General features: G+C 41.9%; 1 protein-coding gene across 3 annotated transcripts in view; it reads left to right on the top strand.

Moving 5' to 3' along the window:
- LCMT2 (leucine carboxyl methyltransferase 2) overlaps positions 1 to 21,010 on the top strand; it is a 134,380-nt gene that overhangs the window by 45,205 nt on the left and 68,165 nt on the right. For all 3 annotated transcript variants that reach the window (XM_044286594.1, XM_044286593.1, XM_044286595.1), the window contains 2 exons: positions 12,193 to 12,349; positions 19,419 to 19,608. In XM_044286594.1, coding sequence (XP_044142529.1) covers positions 12,193 to 12,349; positions 19,419 to 19,608 — 347 coding nt within the window. The remainder of the gene's footprint in view (positions 1 to 12,192; positions 12,350 to 19,418; positions 19,609 to 21,010) is intronic.

The following is a 21,010-nucleotide window of genomic DNA, read 5'->3' as shown; positions in this document are numbered from 1 at the left end:
TCAGGTGAACAAAATTGAGGCAATTCGGAATTGGCCCCGACCGGTCACTACTCTGCAAGTAAAGTCGTTCCTGGGTATGGCGGGGTACTATATGAGGTTTGTCCCCCACTTTGCTACAGTCGCCGCACCATTGACAGAGCTTCTGAAGGGATGCAAGTCAGTGACGGTTCAGTGGAATGACCAGGCGGAAAAGGCTTTCTCCGCTTTGAAGTCGGCCCTGTGTGGGTCCCCGGTATTGGTGACGCCCGACTTTAAAAGAGAGTTTATAGTGCAGACCGATGGGTCTATGGGTCTCTGTGCTGTACTGTCTCAGGAGATCAACGGATCCCATTGTCTTCCTCATCCGGAAGCTCACTCCAGCCGAGACCAGGTATAGTATAGTGGAAAGAGAGTGCCTGGCCATCAAGTCGGTGCAGCCAGCCAGTCGCAGGGGCAACACGTGAGGTGCACGGTGGACCGATGAGGGGCCAAATAGTATAACACACAGTTCATCAGGTTACTCCTGGTTAGCAGAAAGCCTCCCTGGGCCGGCAGCACAGTGTTGAGGTGGACGGCACGAAATCCTCCGGGGCATGCTCTGTGTAGGGAAGCATCAGCTAAGATGGTGGTTGAGGTGCCCTTGATGTTCGGGGTGCTTAGGGTGCTTGTTGCAGCTGAGTCCCTTGATGGTTTTTGTCGTGACGCCAGTACCAGTAATGGTGGTTCAACCATAGGTAGTAATAATGAGGTAGACAGTGGTAAGATGCAACTCACAACTTTTACTTTGGATGTCTCTTGGTTGCTGCAGTACAAAATACAGTCTCTAGATGGTACAGAGTTAATTCTGCAAATCCACTGTTCTAGGCTGTTTAGGTTTCTTGGTTTTGGAGCAGTGGGTTCGGTGCACCTGGTTCCTTTAGATGTGTTGGATCCTATTCCTTGTCTTTCCCTACAAACTGAGTATTTTAGACAGGAAAACTCAACTGTCTCTCAGAAGGTTGGTGTGGCTGCCTGAAGCTATAAACCTCCACCATGCAAAGGTGTCTGTGGCCCTCAATAATGGCTCTTATCACCGATGATTCCTAGGAAGCTTGTTTCTTTTCCAGGAAGGCAAACTCTTCTCCTACTGGTCAGGGATGCAAGTCTATAGTCCGGCTACAGAAGGAAAACGCTCTTCTGCGCCTCACATCTGAGTATCACCTCCTAGCGAAGTCGGCTCCACTCACTAATCTGTGTCATGGAGTCTTCACTCTACATTCTCTCCCACTAATCTCCTCAGATCTGCTCTCTTCTGAACTACATTTTCCTAGCTATCCTGATCATCATCTCCTCTCATCTCTCCCACTAGGCCTGACCTAGGTATATATATGACCTGAACTTTATCCCCATCTAGTGGTGGGATGTATAAATTGCACCTAATAGGCCTATTAACAGGGATTTTGCAGATACACAAATGCAAAGTTATACATGACAACCTAGTGCTCTTAACCACCTCCGGACCGCCTAACGCAGATGTGCGTTCCGGAGGTGGCAGCGCTGCGCACAGTCACGCATATATGCGTCATCTCGCGAGACGCGAGATTTCCTGTGAACGCGCGCACACAGGCGCGCGCACTCACAGGAACGGAAGGTAAGCGAGTGGATCTCCAGCATGCCAGCGGCGATCGCTCGCTGGCAGGCTGGAGATCCGAATTTTTTAACCCCTAACAGGTATATTAGACGCTGTTTTCATAACAGCGTCTAATATACCTCCTACCTGGTCCTCTGGTGTCCCTTTTGTTAGGATCGACCACCAGAGGACTCAGGTAGGTCAGTACAGTCGCACCAAACACTACACTACACTACACCCCCCCCCCCCGTCACTTATTAACCCCTTATAAACCCCTGATCACCCATGATCACCCCATATAAACTCCCTGATCACCCCCCTGTCATTGATCACCGCCCTGTCATTGATCACCCCCCTGTCAGGCTCCATTCAGACGTCCGCATGATTTTACGGATCCATGGATACATGGATCGGATCCGCAAAACACATGCGGACGTCTGAATGGAGCCTTACAGGGGGTGATCAATGACAGGCGGGTGATCACCCATATAGACTCCCTGATCACCCCCCTGTCATTGATCACCCCCCCTGTCATTGATCACCCCCCCTGTCATTGATCACCCCCCGTCATTGATCACCCCCCCTGTCATTGATCACCCCCCCCCCCCCTGTAAGGCTCCATTCAGACATTTTTTTTGGCACAAGTTAGCGGAAATTTTTTGTTTGTTTTTGTTTTTGTTTTTTCTTACAAAGTCTCATATTCCACTAACTTGTGTATAAAATAAAATCTCCCATGCACTCGCCATACCCCTCACGGAATCCAAATGCGTAAACATTTTTAGACATTTATATTCCAGACTTCTTCTCACGCTTTAGGGCCCCTAAAAAGCCAGGGCAGTATAAATACCCCACATGTGACCCCATTTCGGAAAGAAGACACCCCAAGGTATTCCGTGAGGGGCATATTGAGTCCATGAAAGATTGACATTTTTGTCCTAAGTTAGCGGAAAGTAAGACTGTGAGAAAATACAAAATAAATCAATTTCCGCTAACTTATGCAAAAAATAAAAAATTTCTAGGAACTCGCCAGGCCCCTCATTGAATACCTTGGGGTGTCTTCTTTCCAAAATGGGCTCACTTGTGGCGTAGTTATACTGCCCTGGCATTTTAGGGGCCCAAATGTGTGAGAAGTACCTTGCAATCAAAATGTGTAAAAAATGGCCTGCAAAATCTGAAAGGTGCACTTTGGAATATGTGCCCCTTTGCCCACCTTGGCAGCAAAAAAGTGTGACACATCTGGTATCGCCGTACTCAGGAGAAGTTGGGGAATGTGTTTTGGGGTGTCATTTTACATATACCCATGCTGGATGAGAAAAATATCTTGGTCAAATGCCAACTTTGTATAAAAAAAATGGGAAAAGTTGTCTTTTGCCAAGATATTTCTCTCATCCAGCATGGGTATATGTAAAATGACACCCCAAAACACATTCCCCAACTTCTCCTGAGTACGGCGATACCACATGTGTGACACTTTTTTGCTGCCAAGGTGGGCAAAGGGGCACATATTCCAAAGTGCACCTTTCAGATTTTGCAGGCCATTTTTTACACATTTTGATTGCAAGGTACTTCTCACACATTTGGGCCCCTAAAATGCCAGGGCAGTATAACTACACCACAAGTGACCCCATTTTGGAAAGAAGACACCCCAAGGTATTCCGTGAGGGGCATGGCGAGTTCCTAGAATTTTTTATTTTTTGTCGCAAGTTAGTGGAATATGAGACTTTGTAAGAAAAAAATAAATAAATAAAATCATTATCATTTTCCGCTAACTTGTGACAAAAAATAAAAAGTTCTATGAACTCACTATGCCCATCAGCGAATACCTTAGGGTGTCTACTTTCCGAAATGGGGTCATTTGTGGGGTGTTTCTACTGTTTGGGCATTGTAGAACCTCAGGAAACAGGACAGGTGCTCATAAAGTCAGAGCTGCTTCAAAAAGCGGAAATTCACATTTTTGTACCATAGTTTGTAAATGCTATAACTTTTACCCAAACCATTTTTTTTTTTGCCCAAACATTTTTTTTTTTATCAAAGACATGTAGAACAATAAATTTGGCGAAAAATTTATATATGGATGTCGTTTTTTTTGCAAAATTTTACAGCTGAAAGTGAAAAATTTCATTTTTTTGCAAAAAAATCGTTACATTTTGATTAATAACAAAAAAAGTAAAAATGTCAGCAGCAATAAAATACCACCAAATGAAAGCTCCATTAGTGAGAAGAAAAGGAGGTAAAATTCATTTGGGTGGTAAGTTGCATGACCGAGCGATAAACGGTGAAAGGAGTGTACTGCAGAAGTGTAAAAAGTGCTCTGGTCATGAAGGGGGTTTCACCTAGCGGGGTTGAAGTGGTTAATAATATAAAAAGTGCTTTTAAGCAGTGCCCACACACACGTAGTGGGATGCTGCATGGGCACTCGAGTCTCTCCGCTATTATCTGTTGGGGAGAAAGTTTTGTCTGGTGAACGACCACTCCCTTCTCAAGTGGATGAGCCAGGCCAAAGAGAGGAATGCTCGAGTCACCCAGTGCAAAATTTCTAATTTTCGGTGGAACACAGTGCAGGCTCGTTACTAGGAAACGTGGATGCCCTGTCCCGGGTACACTATTTAATGTGTGTCCACCACCTCGAGGTTGAACAAAGGAGGGAGGTATGTAGGAAGGAACAAGGGGCCATCATTGATGGTCGGTATGTGTCACCGAGGTTTTTGGCCAAGAACCTTGGTGAGGTAAGAGACGTTATTTTTTTTCCTTAAGTGTCATTATTGCTTTGCAGTCTGACACTTCATCTATTTAGTATGGCTGTAAAGCTGATCCGGGATGGCTCTTACTGGGAGTAGCCAACGTGCTGGGTGGGTGGCTACTCCCCACGTTCCAGGCCGGGTCTTGGGAGGCTTATAAAAAGCATTCAGCTTTATCAGGTGGGGTGCATTATCCTCCATTTGACAGAAAAGCTGTGAAGTACTCTGTGCTGAGGACTGCAAACAGGAGTGCAGGCCGCCTGGACGCCTGGCAGGGAACTTGTCTGTGGCTGAGCATATAGCCGGGTGTGAACTGACACCAAGGATTCCAGGTGAACATTGTTGTGTTTTGCTGTGTGAACAAGCACCAAGACTGTGATGTTTTTGCTGTGTGTGAATAAAACACTGAAGTTGATTTACCACCTGGTTCCTTGCCTCTATACTGCGTCCGCTAACCTGTCTATCAGAGCAAAACCCCACTATATATATATCCAGCAGTATACAGGACAGAAGTATATAGTGTGTGTGTATATGTATATATATATACAGTACAGACCAAAAGTTTGGACACACCTTCTCATTCAAAGAGTTTTCTTTATTTTCATGACTATGACAATTGTAGATTCACACTGAAGGCATCAAAACTATGAATTATCACATGTGGAATTATATACATAACAAAAAAGTGTGAGACATCTGAAAATATGTCATATTCTAGGTTCTTCAGAGTAGCCACCTTTTGCTTTGATTACTGCTTTGCACACTCTTGGCATTCTCTTGAGGAGCTTCCAGAGGTAGTCACCTGAAATGGTCTTCACTTCACAGGTGTGCCCTGTCAGGTGTAATAAGTGGGATTTCTGGCCTTATAAATGGGGTTGGGACCATCAGTTGCGTTGTGGAGAAGTCAGGTGGACACACAGCTGATAGTCCTACTGAATAGACTGTTAGAATTTGTATTATGGCAAGAAAAAAGCAGCTAAGTAAAGAAAAACGAGCGGCCATCATTACTGTAAGAAATGAAGGTCAGTCAGTCCGAAAAATTGGGAAAACTTTGAAAGTGTCCCCAAGTGCAGTCACAAAAACCATCAAGCGCTACAAAGAAACTGGCTGACATGCGGACCGCCCCAGGAAAGGAAGACCAAGAGTCACCTCTGCTGCGGAGGAGAAGTTCATCCGAGTCACCAGCCTCAGAAATCGCAGGTTAACAGCAGCTCAGATTAGAGACCAGGTCAATGCCACCCAGAGTTCTAGCAGCAGACACATCTCTAGAACAACTGTTAGGAGGAGACTGTGTGAATCAGGCCTTCATGGTAGAAGATCTGCTAGGAAACCACTGCTAAGGACAGGCAACAAGCAGAAGAGACTTGTTTGGGCTAAAGAACACAAGGAATGGACATTAGACCAGTGGAAATCTGTGCTTTGGTCTGATGAGTCCAAATTTGAGATCTTTGGTTCCAACCACCGTGTCTTTGTGCGACGCAGAAAAGGTGAACGGATGGACTCTACATGCCTGGTTCCCACCGTGAAGCATGGAGGAGGAGGTGTGATGGTGTGGGGGGGCTTTGCTGGTGACACTGTTGGGGATTTATTCAGAATTGAAGGCATACTGAACCAGCATGGCTACCACAGCATCTTGCAGCGGCATGCTATTCCATCCGGTTTGCGTTTAGTTGGACCATCATTTATTTTTCAACAGGACAATGACCCCAAACACCTCCAGGCTGTGTAAGGGCTATTTGACCATGAAGGAGAGTGATGGGTGCTGCTCCAGATGACCTGGCCTCCACAGTCACCGGACCTGAACCCAATCGAGATGGTTTGGGGTGAGCTGGACCGCAGAGTGAAGGCAAAAGGGCCAACAAGTGCTAAGCATCTCTGGGAACTCCTTCAAGACTGTTGGAAGACCATTTCAGGTAACTACCTCTGGAAGCTCATCAAGAGAATGCCAAGAGTGTGCAAAGCAGTAATCAAAGCAAAAGGTGGCTACTGTGAAGAACCTAGAATATGACATATTTTCAGCTGTTTCACACTTGTTTGTTATGTATATAATTCCACATGTGATAATTCATAGTTTTGATGCCTTCAGTGCGAATCTACAATTTTCATAGTCATTTTTTTTATTTCTATCCACTGGAATTGCTTATATCTACATTGGGCTTGTTGCACCCTTTTGTTTGCATCAGAGACGGTGCTGCCACTTTTTTTCTTTTTTATATATATATATATATATATATATATATATATATATATACATATATATACACTCCTGTCCTGTATACTGCTGGGTATATATATACACTATATACTCCTGTCCTGTATACTGCTGGCTATATATATACACTATATACTCCTGTCCTGTACACTGCTGGGTATATATATATACACTATATACTCCTGTCCTGTACACTGCTGGGTATATATATACACTATAGACTCCTGTCCTGTATACTGCTGGGTATATATATACACTATATACTCCTGTCCTGTATACTGCTGGGTATATATATACACTATATACTCCTGTCCTGTATACTGCTGGGTATATATATATATATACACTATATACTCCTGTCCTGTATACTGCTGGCTATATATATATATACACTATATACTACTGTCCTGTATACTGCTGGGTATATATATACACTATATACTCCTGTCCTGTATACTGCTGGCTATATATACACTATATACTCCTGTCCCGTATACTGCTGGCTATATATATACACTATATACTCCTGTCCTGTATACTGCTGGCTATATATATACACTATATACTCCTGTCCTGTATACTGCTGGGTATATATATATACACTATATACTACTGTCCTGTATACTGCTGGGTATATATATACACTATATACTCCTGTCCTGTATACTGCTGGGTATATATATATATATATACACTATATACTCCTGTCCTGTATACTGCTGGCTATATATATATACACTATATACTCCTGTCCTGTATACTGCTGGGTATATATATACACTATATACTCCTGTCCTGTATACTGCTGGCTATATATATACACTATATACTCCTGTCCTGTACACTGCTGGGTATATATATATACACTATATACTCCTGTCCTGTACACTGCTGGGTATATATATACACTATAGACTCCTGTCCTGTATACTGCTGGGTATATATACACTATATACTCCTGTCCTGTATACTGCTGGGTATATATATACACTATATACTCCTGTCCTGTATACTGCTGGGTATATATATATATATATACACTATATACTCCTGTCCTGTATACTGCTGGCTATATATATATATATACACTATATACTACTGTCCTGTATACTGCTGGGTATATATATACACTATATACTCCTGTCCTGTATACTGCTGGCTATATATATACACTATATACTCCTGTCCCGTATACTGCTGGCTATATATATACACTATATACTCCTGTCCTGTATACTGCTGGCTATATATATACACTATATACTCCTGTCCTGTATACTGCTGGGTATATATATATACACTATATACTACTGTCCTGTATACTGCTGGGTATATATATACACTATATACTCCTGTCCTGTATACTGCTGGGTATATATATATATATATACACTATATACTCCTGTCCTGTATACTGCTGGCTATATATATACACTATATACTCCTGTCCTGTATACTGCTGGGTATATATATACACTATATACTCCTGTCCTGTATACTGCTGGCTATATATATACACTATATACTCCTGTCCTGTACACTGCTGGGTATATATATACACTATATACTCCTGTCCTGTACACTGCTGGGTATATATATACACTATAGACTCCTGTCCTGTATACTGCTGGGTATATATATACACTATATACTCCTGTCCTGTATACTGCTGGGTATATATATACACTATATACTCCTGTCCTGTATACTGCTGGGTATATATATATATACACTATATACTCCTGTCCTGTATACTGCTGGCTATATATATATATATATACACTATATACTACTGTCCTGTATACTGCTGGGTATATATATACACTATATACTCCTGTCCTGTATACTGCTGGCTATATATATACACTATATACTCCTGTCCCGTATACTGCTGGCTATATATATACACTATATACTCCTGTCCTGTATACTGCTGGCTATATATATACACTATATACTCCTGTCCTGTATACTGCTGGGTATATATATATACACTATATACTACTGTCCTGTATACTGCTGGGTATATATATACACTATATACTCCTGTCCTGTATACTGCTGGGTATATATATATATATACACTATATACTCCTGTCCTGTATACTGCTGGCTATATATATATACACTATATACTCCTGTCCTGTATACTGCTGGGTATATATATACACTATATACTCCTGTCCTGTATACTGCTGGCTATATATATACACTATATACTCCTGTCCTGTATACTGCTGGCTATATATATATATACACTATATACTCCTGTCCTGTATACTGCTGGCTATATATATACACTATATACTCCTGTCCTGTATACTGCTGGCTATATATATATACACTATATACTCCTGTCCTGTATACTGCTGGGTATATATATACACTATATACTCCTGTCCTGTGTACTGCTGGGTATATATATACTATAGACTCCTGTCCTGTATACTGCTGGGTATATATATACACTATATACTCCTGTCCTGTATACTGCTGGCTATATATACACTATATACTCCTGTCCTGTACACTGCTGGGTATATATATATACACTATATACTCCTGTCCTGTACACTGCTGGGTATATATATACACTATAGACTCCTGTCCTGTATACTGCTGGGTATATATATACACTATATACTCCTGTCCTGTATACTGCTGGGTATATATACACTATATACTCCTGTCCTGTATACTGCTGGGTATATATATATATATATATACACTATATACTCCTGTCCTGTATACTGCTGGCTATATATATATATACACTATATACTACTGTCCTGTATACTGCTGGGTATATATATACACTATATACTCCTGTCCTGTATACTGCTGGCTATATATATACACTATATACTCCTGTCCCGTATACTGCTGGCTATATATATACACTATATACTCCTGTCCTGTATACTGCTGGCTATATATATACACTATATACTCCTGTCCTGTATACTGCTGGGTATATATATATACACTATATACTACTGTCCTGTATACTGCTGGGTATATATATACACTATATACTCCTGTCCTGTATACTGCTGGGTATATATATATATATATACACTATATACTCCTGTCCTGTATACTGCTGGATATATATATACACTATAGACTCCTGTCCTGTATACTGCTGGCTATATATATATACACTATATACTCCTGTCCTGTATACTGCTGGGTATATATATACACTATATACTCCTGTCCTGTATACTGCTGGCTATATATATACACTATATACTCCTGTCCTGTACACTGCTGGGTATATATATATACACTATATACTCTGTCCTGTACACTGCTGGGTATATATATACACTATAGACTCCTGTCCTGTATACTGCTGGGTATATATATACACTATATACTCCTGTCCTGTATACTGCTGGGTATATATATACACTATATACTCCTGTCCTGTATACTGCTGGGTATATATATATATATACACTATATACTCCTGTCCTGTATACTGCTGGCTATATATATATATATATACACTATATACTACTGTCCTGTATACTGCTGGTATATATATACACTATATACTCCTGTCCTGTATACTGCTGGCTATATATATACACTATATACTCCTGTCCCGTATACTGCTGGCTATATATACACTATATACTCCTGTCTGTATACTGCTGGCTATATATATATACACTATATACTCCTGTCCTGTATACTGCTGGGTATATATATATACACTATATACTACTGTCCTGTATACTGCTGGGTATATATATACACTATATACTCCTGTCCTGTATACTGCTGGGTATATATATATATACACTATATACTCCTGTCCTGTATACTGCTGGCTATATAATATACACTATATACTCCTGTCCTGTATACTGCTGGGTATATATACACTATATACTCCTGTCCTGTATACTGCTGGCTATATATATACACTATATACTCCTGTCCTGTATACTGCTGGCTATATATTATATACACTATATACTCCTGTCCTGTCCTGGCTATATACACTATAACTACTGCTATGCTGGCTATATATATATACACTATATACTCCTGTCCTGTATACTGCTGGGTATATATATACACTATATACTCCTGTCCTGTGTACTGCTGGTATATATATACTATAGACTCCTGTCCTGTATACTGCTGGGTATATATATACACTATATACTCCTGTCCTGTATACTGCTGGCTATATATATATATATATATATATGTATATACACACTATATACTCCTGTCCTCTATACTGCTGGCTATATACACTATATACTCCTATCCTGTATACTGCTGGCTATATATATATATATATATATATACACTATATACTCCTGTCCTGTGTACTGCTGGCTATATATATATACTATATACTCCTGTCCTGTATACTGCTGGGAATATATATATATACACTATAGACTCCTGTCCTGTATACTGCTGGATATATATATACACTATATACTCCTGTCCTGTATACTGCTGGGTATATATATATACACTATATACTCCTGTCCTGTATACTGCTGGGTATATATATACACTATAGACTCCTGTCCTGTATACTGCTGGATATATATATATATACACTATATACTCCTGTCCTGTATACTGCTGGGAATATATATATATATATATATATATATATACACTATAGACTCCTGTCCTGTATACTGCTGGATATATATATATATATACACTATATACTCCTGTCCTGTATACTGCTGGGTATATATATACACTATATACTCCTGTCCTGTATACTGCTGGGTATATATATACACTATATACTCCTGTCCTGTGTACTGCTGGGTATATATATACTATAGACTCCTGTCCTGTATACTGCTGGGTATATATATACACTATATACTCCTGTCCTGTATACTGCTGGCTATATATATATATATATATATATATATACACACTATATACTCCTGTCCTCTATACTGCTGGCTATATACACTATATACTCCTATCCTGTATACTGCTGGCTATATATATATATATATATACACTATATACTCCTGTCCTGTATACTGCTGGCTATATACACTATATACTCCTATCCTGTATACTGCTGGCTATATATATATGTATATATATATATACACTATATACTCCTGTCCTGTGTACTGCTGGCTATATATATATACTATATACTCCTGTCCTGTATACTGCTGGGAATATATATATATACACTATAGACTCCTGTCCTGTATACTGCTGGATATATATATACACTATAGACTCCTGTCCTGTATACTGCTGGATATATATATATACACTATATACTCCTGTCCTGTATACTGCTGGGTATATATATACACTATAGACTCCTGTCCTGTATACTGCTGGATATATATATATACACTATATACTCCTGTCCTGTATACTGCTGGGAATATATATATATATATATATATATATACACTATAGACTCCTGTCCTGTATACTGCTGGATATATATATACACTATATACTCCTGTCCTGTATACTGCTGGGAATATATAAACACACACTATATACTCTTGTTCTGTATACTGCGGTGTGTGTATATATATATCTTTATATACATAAATAGACACTGTATACTCCTGTCCTGTATACTGCTGGGTATATATACTGTGTTCTCCCGTGTCATGCAGACGCCGTCGTTCTGGACTCTCAGGATTACAGACTGATCGGGGCGGATCTCAGTGATGTTGTTGCTCTGGATTCTGCTCTGGAGGGATCCGGCATCCGGTGGGATTGTCCTACTCTCATTCTGGCAGAAGTGGTGCTGTGCTATATGGATCCTGCACGGTAGGGGACCCTGTGATGACCCTGCCACCATCTCCTCATTTTTAGTCCTAGTTCTTGGTTCTGGTTAGTCCATTCTTCCAATTTTTTTGATCTTCTTGTTACAGAAGAGTGGAGAACCCCAACTATAGAGATGGGGCTACCAGTTATTGCTGTGACTTGCAGGGCTGGATGTAGTCAGAGAGCATCAATAATATGGGTTCATTTACTTTGTGGATTACATTTGGTGGATCTGACATTTGACTATTAATGAAGGAAGAAGAAGCTTCTGGAACCGAGAATCTGCAGTTTAAGTCAGCGACCCCTTATAGTAACCACAATGTAGTAGTCGTTCCTCTTACTATACTTATGTAGTAGTCACTCCTCCTGCTACCCTCATGTAGTAGTCGCTCCTCCTTCTATCCTCATGTAGTAGTCACTCCTCCTTCTATCCTCATGTAGTAGTCGCTCCTCCTTCTATCCTCATGTAGTAGTCTCTCCTCCTTCTATTCTCATGTAGTAGTCTCTCCTCCTTGTATCCTCATGTAGTAGTCTCTCGTCCTTCTATCCTCATGTAGTAGTCTCTCCTCCTTCTATTCTCATGTAGTAGTCTCTCCTCCTTCTTTCCTCTTGTAGTAGTCGCTCCTCCTTCTACCCTTATGTAGTAGTCTCTCCTCCTTCTATTCTCATGTAGTAGTCACTCCTCCTTCTATCCTCATGTAGTAGTCACTCCTCCTTCTATCCTCATGTAGTAGTCTCTCCTCCTTGTATCCTCATGTAGTAGTCACTCCTCCTTCTATCCTCATGTAGTAGTCACTCCTCCTTCTATCCTCATGTAGTAGTCACTCCTCCTTCTAGCCTCATGTAGTAGTCTCTCCTCCTTCTATCCTCATGTAGTAGTCACTCCTCCTTCTACCCTTATGTAGTAGTCTCTCCTCCTTCTATCCTCATGTAGTAGTCTCTCCTCCTTCTATCCTCATGTAGTAGTCACTCCTCCTTCTATCCTCATGTAGTAGTCTCTCCTCCTTCTATCCTCATGTAGTAGTCACTCCTCCTTCTATCCTCATGTAGTAGTCACTCCTCCTTCTATCCTCATGTAGTAGTCACTCCTCCTTCTAGCCTCATGTAGTAGTCTCTCCTCCTTCTATCCTCATGTAGTAGTCACTCCTCCTTCTACCCTTATGTAGTAGTCTCTCCTCCTTCTATCCTCATGTAGTAGTCTCTCCTCCTTCTATCCTCATGTAGTAGTCACTCCTCCTTCTATCCTCATGTAGTAGTCTCTCCTCCTTCTATCCTCATGTAGTAGTCTCTCCTCCTTCTATCCTCATGTAGTAGTCTCTCCTCCTTCTTTCCTCTTGTAGTAGTCACTTCTCCTTCTATTCTCATGTAGTAGTCTCTCCTCCTTCTATCCTCATGTAGTAATCACTCCTCCTATCCTCATGTAGTAGTCACTCCTCCTTCTGTCCTCATGTAGTAGTCACTCCTCCTTCTATCCTCATGTAGTAGTCTCTCCTTCTATCCCCATGTAGTAGTCACTCCTCCTTCCATCCTCATGTAGTAGTCACTCCTCCTGCTATCCTCATTTAGTAGTCTCTCCTCCTTCTATCCTCATGTAGTAATCACTTCTCCGTCTCTCCTCCTTCTATCCTCATGTAGTAGTCTCTCCTCCTTCTATCCTCATGTAGTAGTCTCTCCTCCTTCTATCCTCATGTAGTAATCACTCCTCCTTCTATCCTCATGTAGTAGTCACTCCTCCTTCTATCCTCATGTAGTAGTCACTCCTCCTTCTATCCTCATGTAGTAGTCTCTCCTTCTATCCTCATGTAGTAGTCACTCCTCCTTCTATCCTCTGGTATGTAGTCTCTCCTGTCTATCCTCATGTATAGTCACTCCTTTCCTTTCTATCCTCATGTAGTAGTCTCTCCTTCTATCCTCATGTAGTAGTCACTCCTCCTTCTATCCTCATGTAGTAGTCTCTCCTTCTATCCTCATGTAGTAGTCACTCCTCCTTCTATCCTCATGTAGTAGTCACTCCTCCTTCTATCCTCATGTAGTAGTCTCTCCTTCTATCCTCATGTAGTAGTCACCTCCTCCTTCTAGCCTCATGTAGTAGTCACTTCTCCTTCTATTCTCATGTAGTAGTCTCTCCTCCTTGTATCCTCATGTAGTAGTCACTCCTCCTTGTATCCTCATGTAGTAGTCGCTTCTCCTTCTATCCTCATGTAGTAGTCGCTCCTCCTCCTATCCTCATGTAGTAGTCACTCCTCCTTCTATCCTCATGTAGTAGTCACTCCTCCTTCTATCCTCATGTAGTAGTCTCTCCTCCTTGTATCCTCATGTAGTAGTCGCTTCTCCTTCTATCCTCATGTAGTAGTCGCTCCTCCTCCTATCCTCATGTAGTAGTCGCTTCTCCTTCTATCCTCATGTAGTAGTCGCTTCTCCTTCTATGCTCATGTAGTAGTCGCTCCTCCTCCTATCCTCATGTAGTAGTCTCTCCTCCTTGTATCCTCATGTAGTAGTCGCTTCTCCTTCTATCCTCATGTAGTAGTCTCTCCTCCTTCTTTCCTCTTGTAGTAGTCGCTTCTCCTTCTATCCTCATGTAGTAGTCGCTCCTCCTCCTATCCTCATGTAGTAGTCACTTCTCCTTCTATCCTCATGTAGTAGTCTCTCGTCCTTCTATCCTCATGTAGTAGTCGCTTCTCCTTCTATCCTCATGTAGTAGTCACTCCTCCTTCTATCCTCATGTAGTAGTCACTCCTCCTTCTATCCTCATGTAGTAGTCACTCCTCCTTCTATCCTCATGTAGTAGTCGCTTCTCCTTCTATCCTCATGTAGTAGTCTCTCGTCCTTCTATCCTCATGTAGTATTCGCTTCTCCTTCTTTCCTCATGTAGTAGTCTCTCATCCTTCTATCCTCATGTAGTAGTCTCTCATCCTTCTATCCTCATGTAGTAGTCTCTCCTCCTTCTATCCTCATGTTGTAGTCTCTCTTCCTTCTATCCTCATGTAGTAGTCACTTCTCCTTCTATCCTCATGTAGTAGTCACTCCTCCTTCTATCCTCATGTAGTAGTCACTTCTCCTTCTATCCTCATGTAGTAGTCACTCCTCCTTCTATCCTCATGTAGTAGTCGCTCCTCCTCCTATCCTCATGTAGTAGTCACTTCTCCTTCTATCCTCATGTAGTAGTCTCTCGTCCTTCTATCCTCATGTAGTAGTCGCTTCTCCTTCTATCCTCATGTAGTAGTCACTCCTCCTTCTATCCTCATGTAGTAATCACTCCTCCTTCTATCCTCATGTAGTAGTCACTCCTCCTTCTATCCTCATGTAGTAGTCGCTTCTCCTTCTATCCTCATGTAGTAGTCTCTCGTCCTTCTATCCTCATGTAGTATTCGCTTCTCCTTCTTTCCTCATGTAGTAGTCTCTCATCCTTCTATCCTCATGTAGTAGTCTCTCATCCTTCTATCCTCATGTAGTAGTCTCTCCTCCTTCTATCCTCATGTAGTAGTCTCTCTTCCTTCTATCCTCATGTAGTAGTCACTTCTCCTTCTATCCTCATGTAGTAGTCACTCCTCCTTCTATCCTCATGTAGTAGTCACTTCTCCTTCTATCCTCATGTAGTAGTCACTCCTCCTTCTATCCTCATGTAGTAGTCGCTTCTCCTTCTATCCTCATGTAGTAGTCACTCCTCCTTCTATCCTCATGTAGTAGTCGCTTCTCCTTCTATCCTCATGTAGTAGTCTCTCGTCCTTCTATCCTCATGTAGTAGTCACTCCTCCTTCTATCCTCATGTAGTAGTCACTCCTCCTTCTATCCTCATGTAGTAGTCACTTCTCCTTCTATCCTCATGTAGTAGTCACTCCTCCTTCTATCCTCATGTAGTAGTCACTCCTCCTTCTATCCTCATGTAGTAGTCTCTCCTCCTTCTATCCTCATGTACTAGTCTCTCCTCCTTCTATCCTCATGTAGTAATCACTCCTCATTTTATCCTCATGTAGTAGTCACTCCTCCTTCTATCCTCAAGTAGTAGTCACTCCTCCTTTTATCCTCATGTAGTAGTCGCTCCTCCTTCTATCCTCATGTAGTAGTCACTCCTCCTTCTATCCTCAAGTAGTAGTCACTCCTCCTTTTATCCTCATGTAGTAGTCACTCCTCCTTCTATCCTCATGTAGTAGTCACTCCTCCTTTTATCCTCATGTACTAGTCGCTCCTCCTTCTATCTTCATGTAGTAGTCACTCCTCCTTCTATCCTCATGTAGTAGTCGCTCCTCCTTCTATCTTCATGTAGTAGTCACTCCTCCTTCTATCTTCATGTAGTAGTCAGTCCTCCTATTCTCATGTTGTGGTTGCTCTTTCCCCCTTCTATCCTCATGTAGTAGTCGCTGTTCCTTCTATCCTCATGTAGTAGTCGCTTCTCCTTCTATCCTCATGTAGTAGTCGCTTCTCCTTCTATCCTCATGTAGTAGTCGCTTCTCCTTCTATACTCATGTAGTAGTCTCTCATCCTTCTTTCCTCATGTAGAAGTCTCTCCTCCTTCTATCCTCATGTAGTAGTCACTCCTCCTTCTATCCTCATGTAGTAGTCACTCCTCCTTCTATCCTCATGTAGTAGTCGCTTCTCCTTCTATCCTCATGTAGTAGTCTCTCGTCCTTCTATCCTCATGTAGTATTCGCTTCTCCTTCTTTCCTCATGTAGTAGTCTCTCATCCTTCTATCCTCATGTAGTAGTCTCTCCTCCTTCTATCCTCATGTTGTAGTCTCTCTTCCTTCTATCCTCATGTAGTAGTCACTTCTCCTTCTATCCTCATGTAGTAGTCACTCCTCCTTCTATCCTCATGTAGTAGTCACTCCTCCTTCTATCCTCATGTAGTAGTCACTCCTCCTTCTATCCTCATATAGTAGTCACTTCTCCTTCTATCCTCATGTAGTAGTCACTCCTCCTTCTATCCTCATGTAGTAGTCACTCCTCCTTCTATCCTCATGTAGTAGTCACTCCTCCTTCTATCCTCATGTAGTAGTCTCTCCTCCTTCTATCCTCATGTAGTAGTCACTCCTCCTTCTATCCTCATGTAGTAGTCACTCCTCCTTCTATCCTCATGTAGTAGTCTCTCCTCCTTCTATCCTCATGTACTAGTCTCTCCTCCTTCTATCCTCATGTAGTAATCACTCCTCATTTTATCCTCATGTAGTAGTCGCTCCTCCTTCTATCCTCATGTAGTAGTCACTCCTCCTTCTATCCTCAAGTAGTAGTCGCTCCTCCTTTTATCCTCATGTAGTAGTCACTCCTCCTTTTATCCTCATGTACTAGTCGCTCCTCCTTCTATCTTCATGTAGTAGTCACTCCTCCTTCTATCCTCATGTAGTAGTCGCTCCTCCTTCTATCTTCATGTAGTAGTCACTCCTCCTTCTATCTTCATGTAGTAGTCAGTCCTCCTATTCTCATGTTGTGGTTGCTCTTTCCCCCTTCTATCCTCATGTAGTAGTCGCTGTTCCTTCTATCCTCATGTAGTAGTCGCTTCTCCTTCTATCCTCATGTAGTAGTCGCTTCTCCTTCTATCCTCATGTAGTAGTCGCTTCTCCTTCTATACTCATGTAGTAGTCACTTCTCCTTCTATTCTCATGTTGTGGTTGCTCTTTCCGCCTTCTGTCATGTAGTAGTCGCTTCTCCTCCTATCCTCATGTAGTAGTCGCCATTCCTTCTATCCTCATGTAGTAGTCTCTCGTCCTTCTATCCTCATGTAGTAGTCACTTCTCCTTCTATCCTCATGTAGTAGTCGCCGTTCCTTCTATTCTCATGTAGTAGTCTCTCGTCCTTCTATCCTCATGTAGTAGTCACTTCTTCTATTCTCATGTAGTAGTCTCTCATCCTTCTATCCTCATGTAGTAGTCTCTCCTCCTTCTATCCTCATGTAGTAGTCACTCCTCCTTCTATCCTCATGTAGTAGTCTCTCCTCCTTGTATCCTCATGTAGTAGTCTCTCCTTCTATCCTCATGTATTAGTCTCTCCTTCTATCCTCATGTAGTAGTCTCTCCTCCTTCTATCCTCATGTAGTAGTCTCTCCTCCTTCTATCCTCATGTAGTAGTCTCTCCTTCTATCCTCATATGGTAGTCTCTCCTCATTCTATCTTTATGTAGTAGCCGCTCCTCCTTCTATCCTCATGTAGTAGTCAGTCCTCATATTCTCATGTTGTGGTTGCTCTTTCCCCCTTCTGTCATGTAGTAGTCGCTGTTCCTTCTATCCTCATGTAGTCGCCGTTCCTTCTATCCTCATGTAGTCGCCGTTCCTTCTATTCTCATGTAGTAGTCACTCCTTCTATCCTCATGTAGTAGTCGCTCCTCCTTCTACCCTCATGTAGTAGTCGCTTCTCCTTGTATCCTCATGTAGTAGTCACTCCTCCTTGTATCCTCATGTAGTTGTAGCTCCTTCTTCTATCCTCATGTAGTAGTCTCTTCTCCTTCTATCCTCATGTAGTATTCTCTCCTCCTTGTATCCTCATGTAGTAGTCGCTTCTCCTTCTATCCTCATGTAGTAGTCGCTTCTCCTTCTATCCTCATGTAGTAGTCTCTCCTTCTATCCTCATGTAGTAGTCTCTCCTTCTACCCTCATGTAGTAGTCGCTTCTCCTTCTATCCTCATGTAGTAGTCACTCCTCCTTGTATCCTCATGTAGTTGTAGCTCCTTCTTCTATGCTCACGTACCAGTTGCTCTTCCTTCTATCCTATTGTAGTAGTCACTCCTCCTTCTATCCTCATGTTGGAGTCACTCCTCCTTCTATCCTCATGTAGTAGTCATTCCTTCTTCTATGCTTATGTACTAGTTGCTCTTCCTTCTATGCTGTTGTAGTAGTCACTCCTCCTTCTATCCTCATGAAGTGGTCACTCCTCCTGCTATCCTCATGCAGTAGGGACTCCTCCTCCTATCCTCATGTAGTAGTTGCTCTTTCCCCCTTCTGTCATCATGTAGTAGTCGCTGTTCCTTCTATCCTCATGTAGTGGCCGATCACTCCTCCTTCTATCATGTAGCAGATGAAATTTCACCAGTTTTTCTTCTCGTCTTGCTGTGATTTCCCCATTACCCTTCTGTTCTTTCCCTGTAGATCTGGAAATGTGATTGGCTGGGCAGGACAGCGCTTCCTCCAGTCTCGCTTTGTTGTCTATGAGCAGTTCTTCCCGGATGATGCTTTTGGTCGGGTTATGGTCGATCACTTTGATTCTCTGAATTCTCCTTTGCGCTCTGTGAGTGTTTACCCACAACTCTGGGACCAAGAGCAGAGGTTTCTTCAGAAGGTAAGGAGCCTCCTTGTTTTTAAGATTGAAACCCTTTTTGGATTGTGATCCCATTAAATCAGATTGTTGGACCTGCATTTACTGATATGTGTAGCTCCTGTAGGAAGTGGTTATGTCAATATACACACGTCCACATGAAATTACAACGCCAAAAGGGACAAAAGTAAAGTTATGGAAATCAATGAAATAGAAGATGTCAGTAATATCTGCAGATTATGAAATTTCAAGCACCTAGCTCTAATCTGTGGCACTCATTCTCAAGTTCTGCATTTATAAGTGCATCTGAGATATTCAGGAGATACTCAGGAGGTAATCTGGAGGTGGATACAATCTAAAATAGTAAGATTTGTTTGTTTAAAATCTTTCCCCTCTTTAAAATGGCAGACCTGGTTCTGTGAAGGAATTGTTGTGCTTTTATTTCAGGTTCCACTCTTCAGAGGTTTGGATACTGTCTGATCTGTAGACAGCTCTCCGTAATGCAGCAGGAAATTTTATTTTTGAAATCTGAGATTTGTAAATTAGTAAACAAATTTAGGCTGGGAATGTTGCAATGCCACTGCCACAGAGGCCCCCTAGAAATGGAAGATGGGTTACTGCAGGTCCTGGTAGACTGAAAGTTGTAGATAGAAGACATGTCCCACAGTCTGTGGCTCTGCATAATTCATTTGCAGCACTTTCAGAGTGCAAGAGCAACATGGAGCATGGCTCAGTCACAGTGGGTGAGGAACAATCATCTCCCATGCCTAAAGTATGCAATACTGCAGCCAAAGACAAAAAGGAGAAGGTGAGGACTGATAGTAAGCAGCTGTTGGTGGGCGATTCCATCATAAGAGGTGTGAAGTTTGAGGAAAATTGTTTTGTGAGATGTCTCCCTGGTGCTACCGCTAGCAGGGATAGACGACGTATTCTTAATATTGTTAGGCAAGTAAAGCAGCAAAGGGAGGTGGATGTCATTGTCCATCTTGGGACAAATGATCTGGCTTGCAATGAGGTTTCAAAGGTGAAGGAAGCTTTTCACACACTTGGTATTGATATTGTCACGGACGGTGTACAGGAAACAAGACAAAGCAACATGCATATATGACTCACTGGATCCAAAGCTAAGGAACCAAAAGGGAGACCCCTGCACAAGACCTGAGACTTTCCCTGGCTGCTCAGCCTATGCAAAGATCCCAGAGGTGGATGGTTGCATATCCACGTACCTCGACTATATAACCCCTGAACACCCTACAATAGTGAGGGGACACGACCACTGGCTCCCTACACCAGACACGGAGGGAGTCAGGGTCACCTGGGATCCAGCAAAAAGAAAATAACAAATAAATGTTCAGCACTTAACTTAGTAGTAGACTTGAAAACAGGATCAGCATGCACACACACTCCAGGAAGTAGTATAAGCCGC

This window comes from Bufo gargarizans, chromosome 3 (assembly GCF_014858855.1).
Source record: "Bufo gargarizans isolate SCDJY-AF-19 chromosome 3, ASM1485885v1, whole genome shotgun sequence".
In the NCBI taxonomy this organism is placed as follows: Eukaryota; Metazoa; Chordata; class Amphibia; order Anura; family Bufonidae; genus Bufo; species Bufo gargarizans.
The sequence above is the reverse complement of the archived record's forward strand: the minus strand, read 5'-3'. Positions and strand labels throughout refer to the sequence as shown.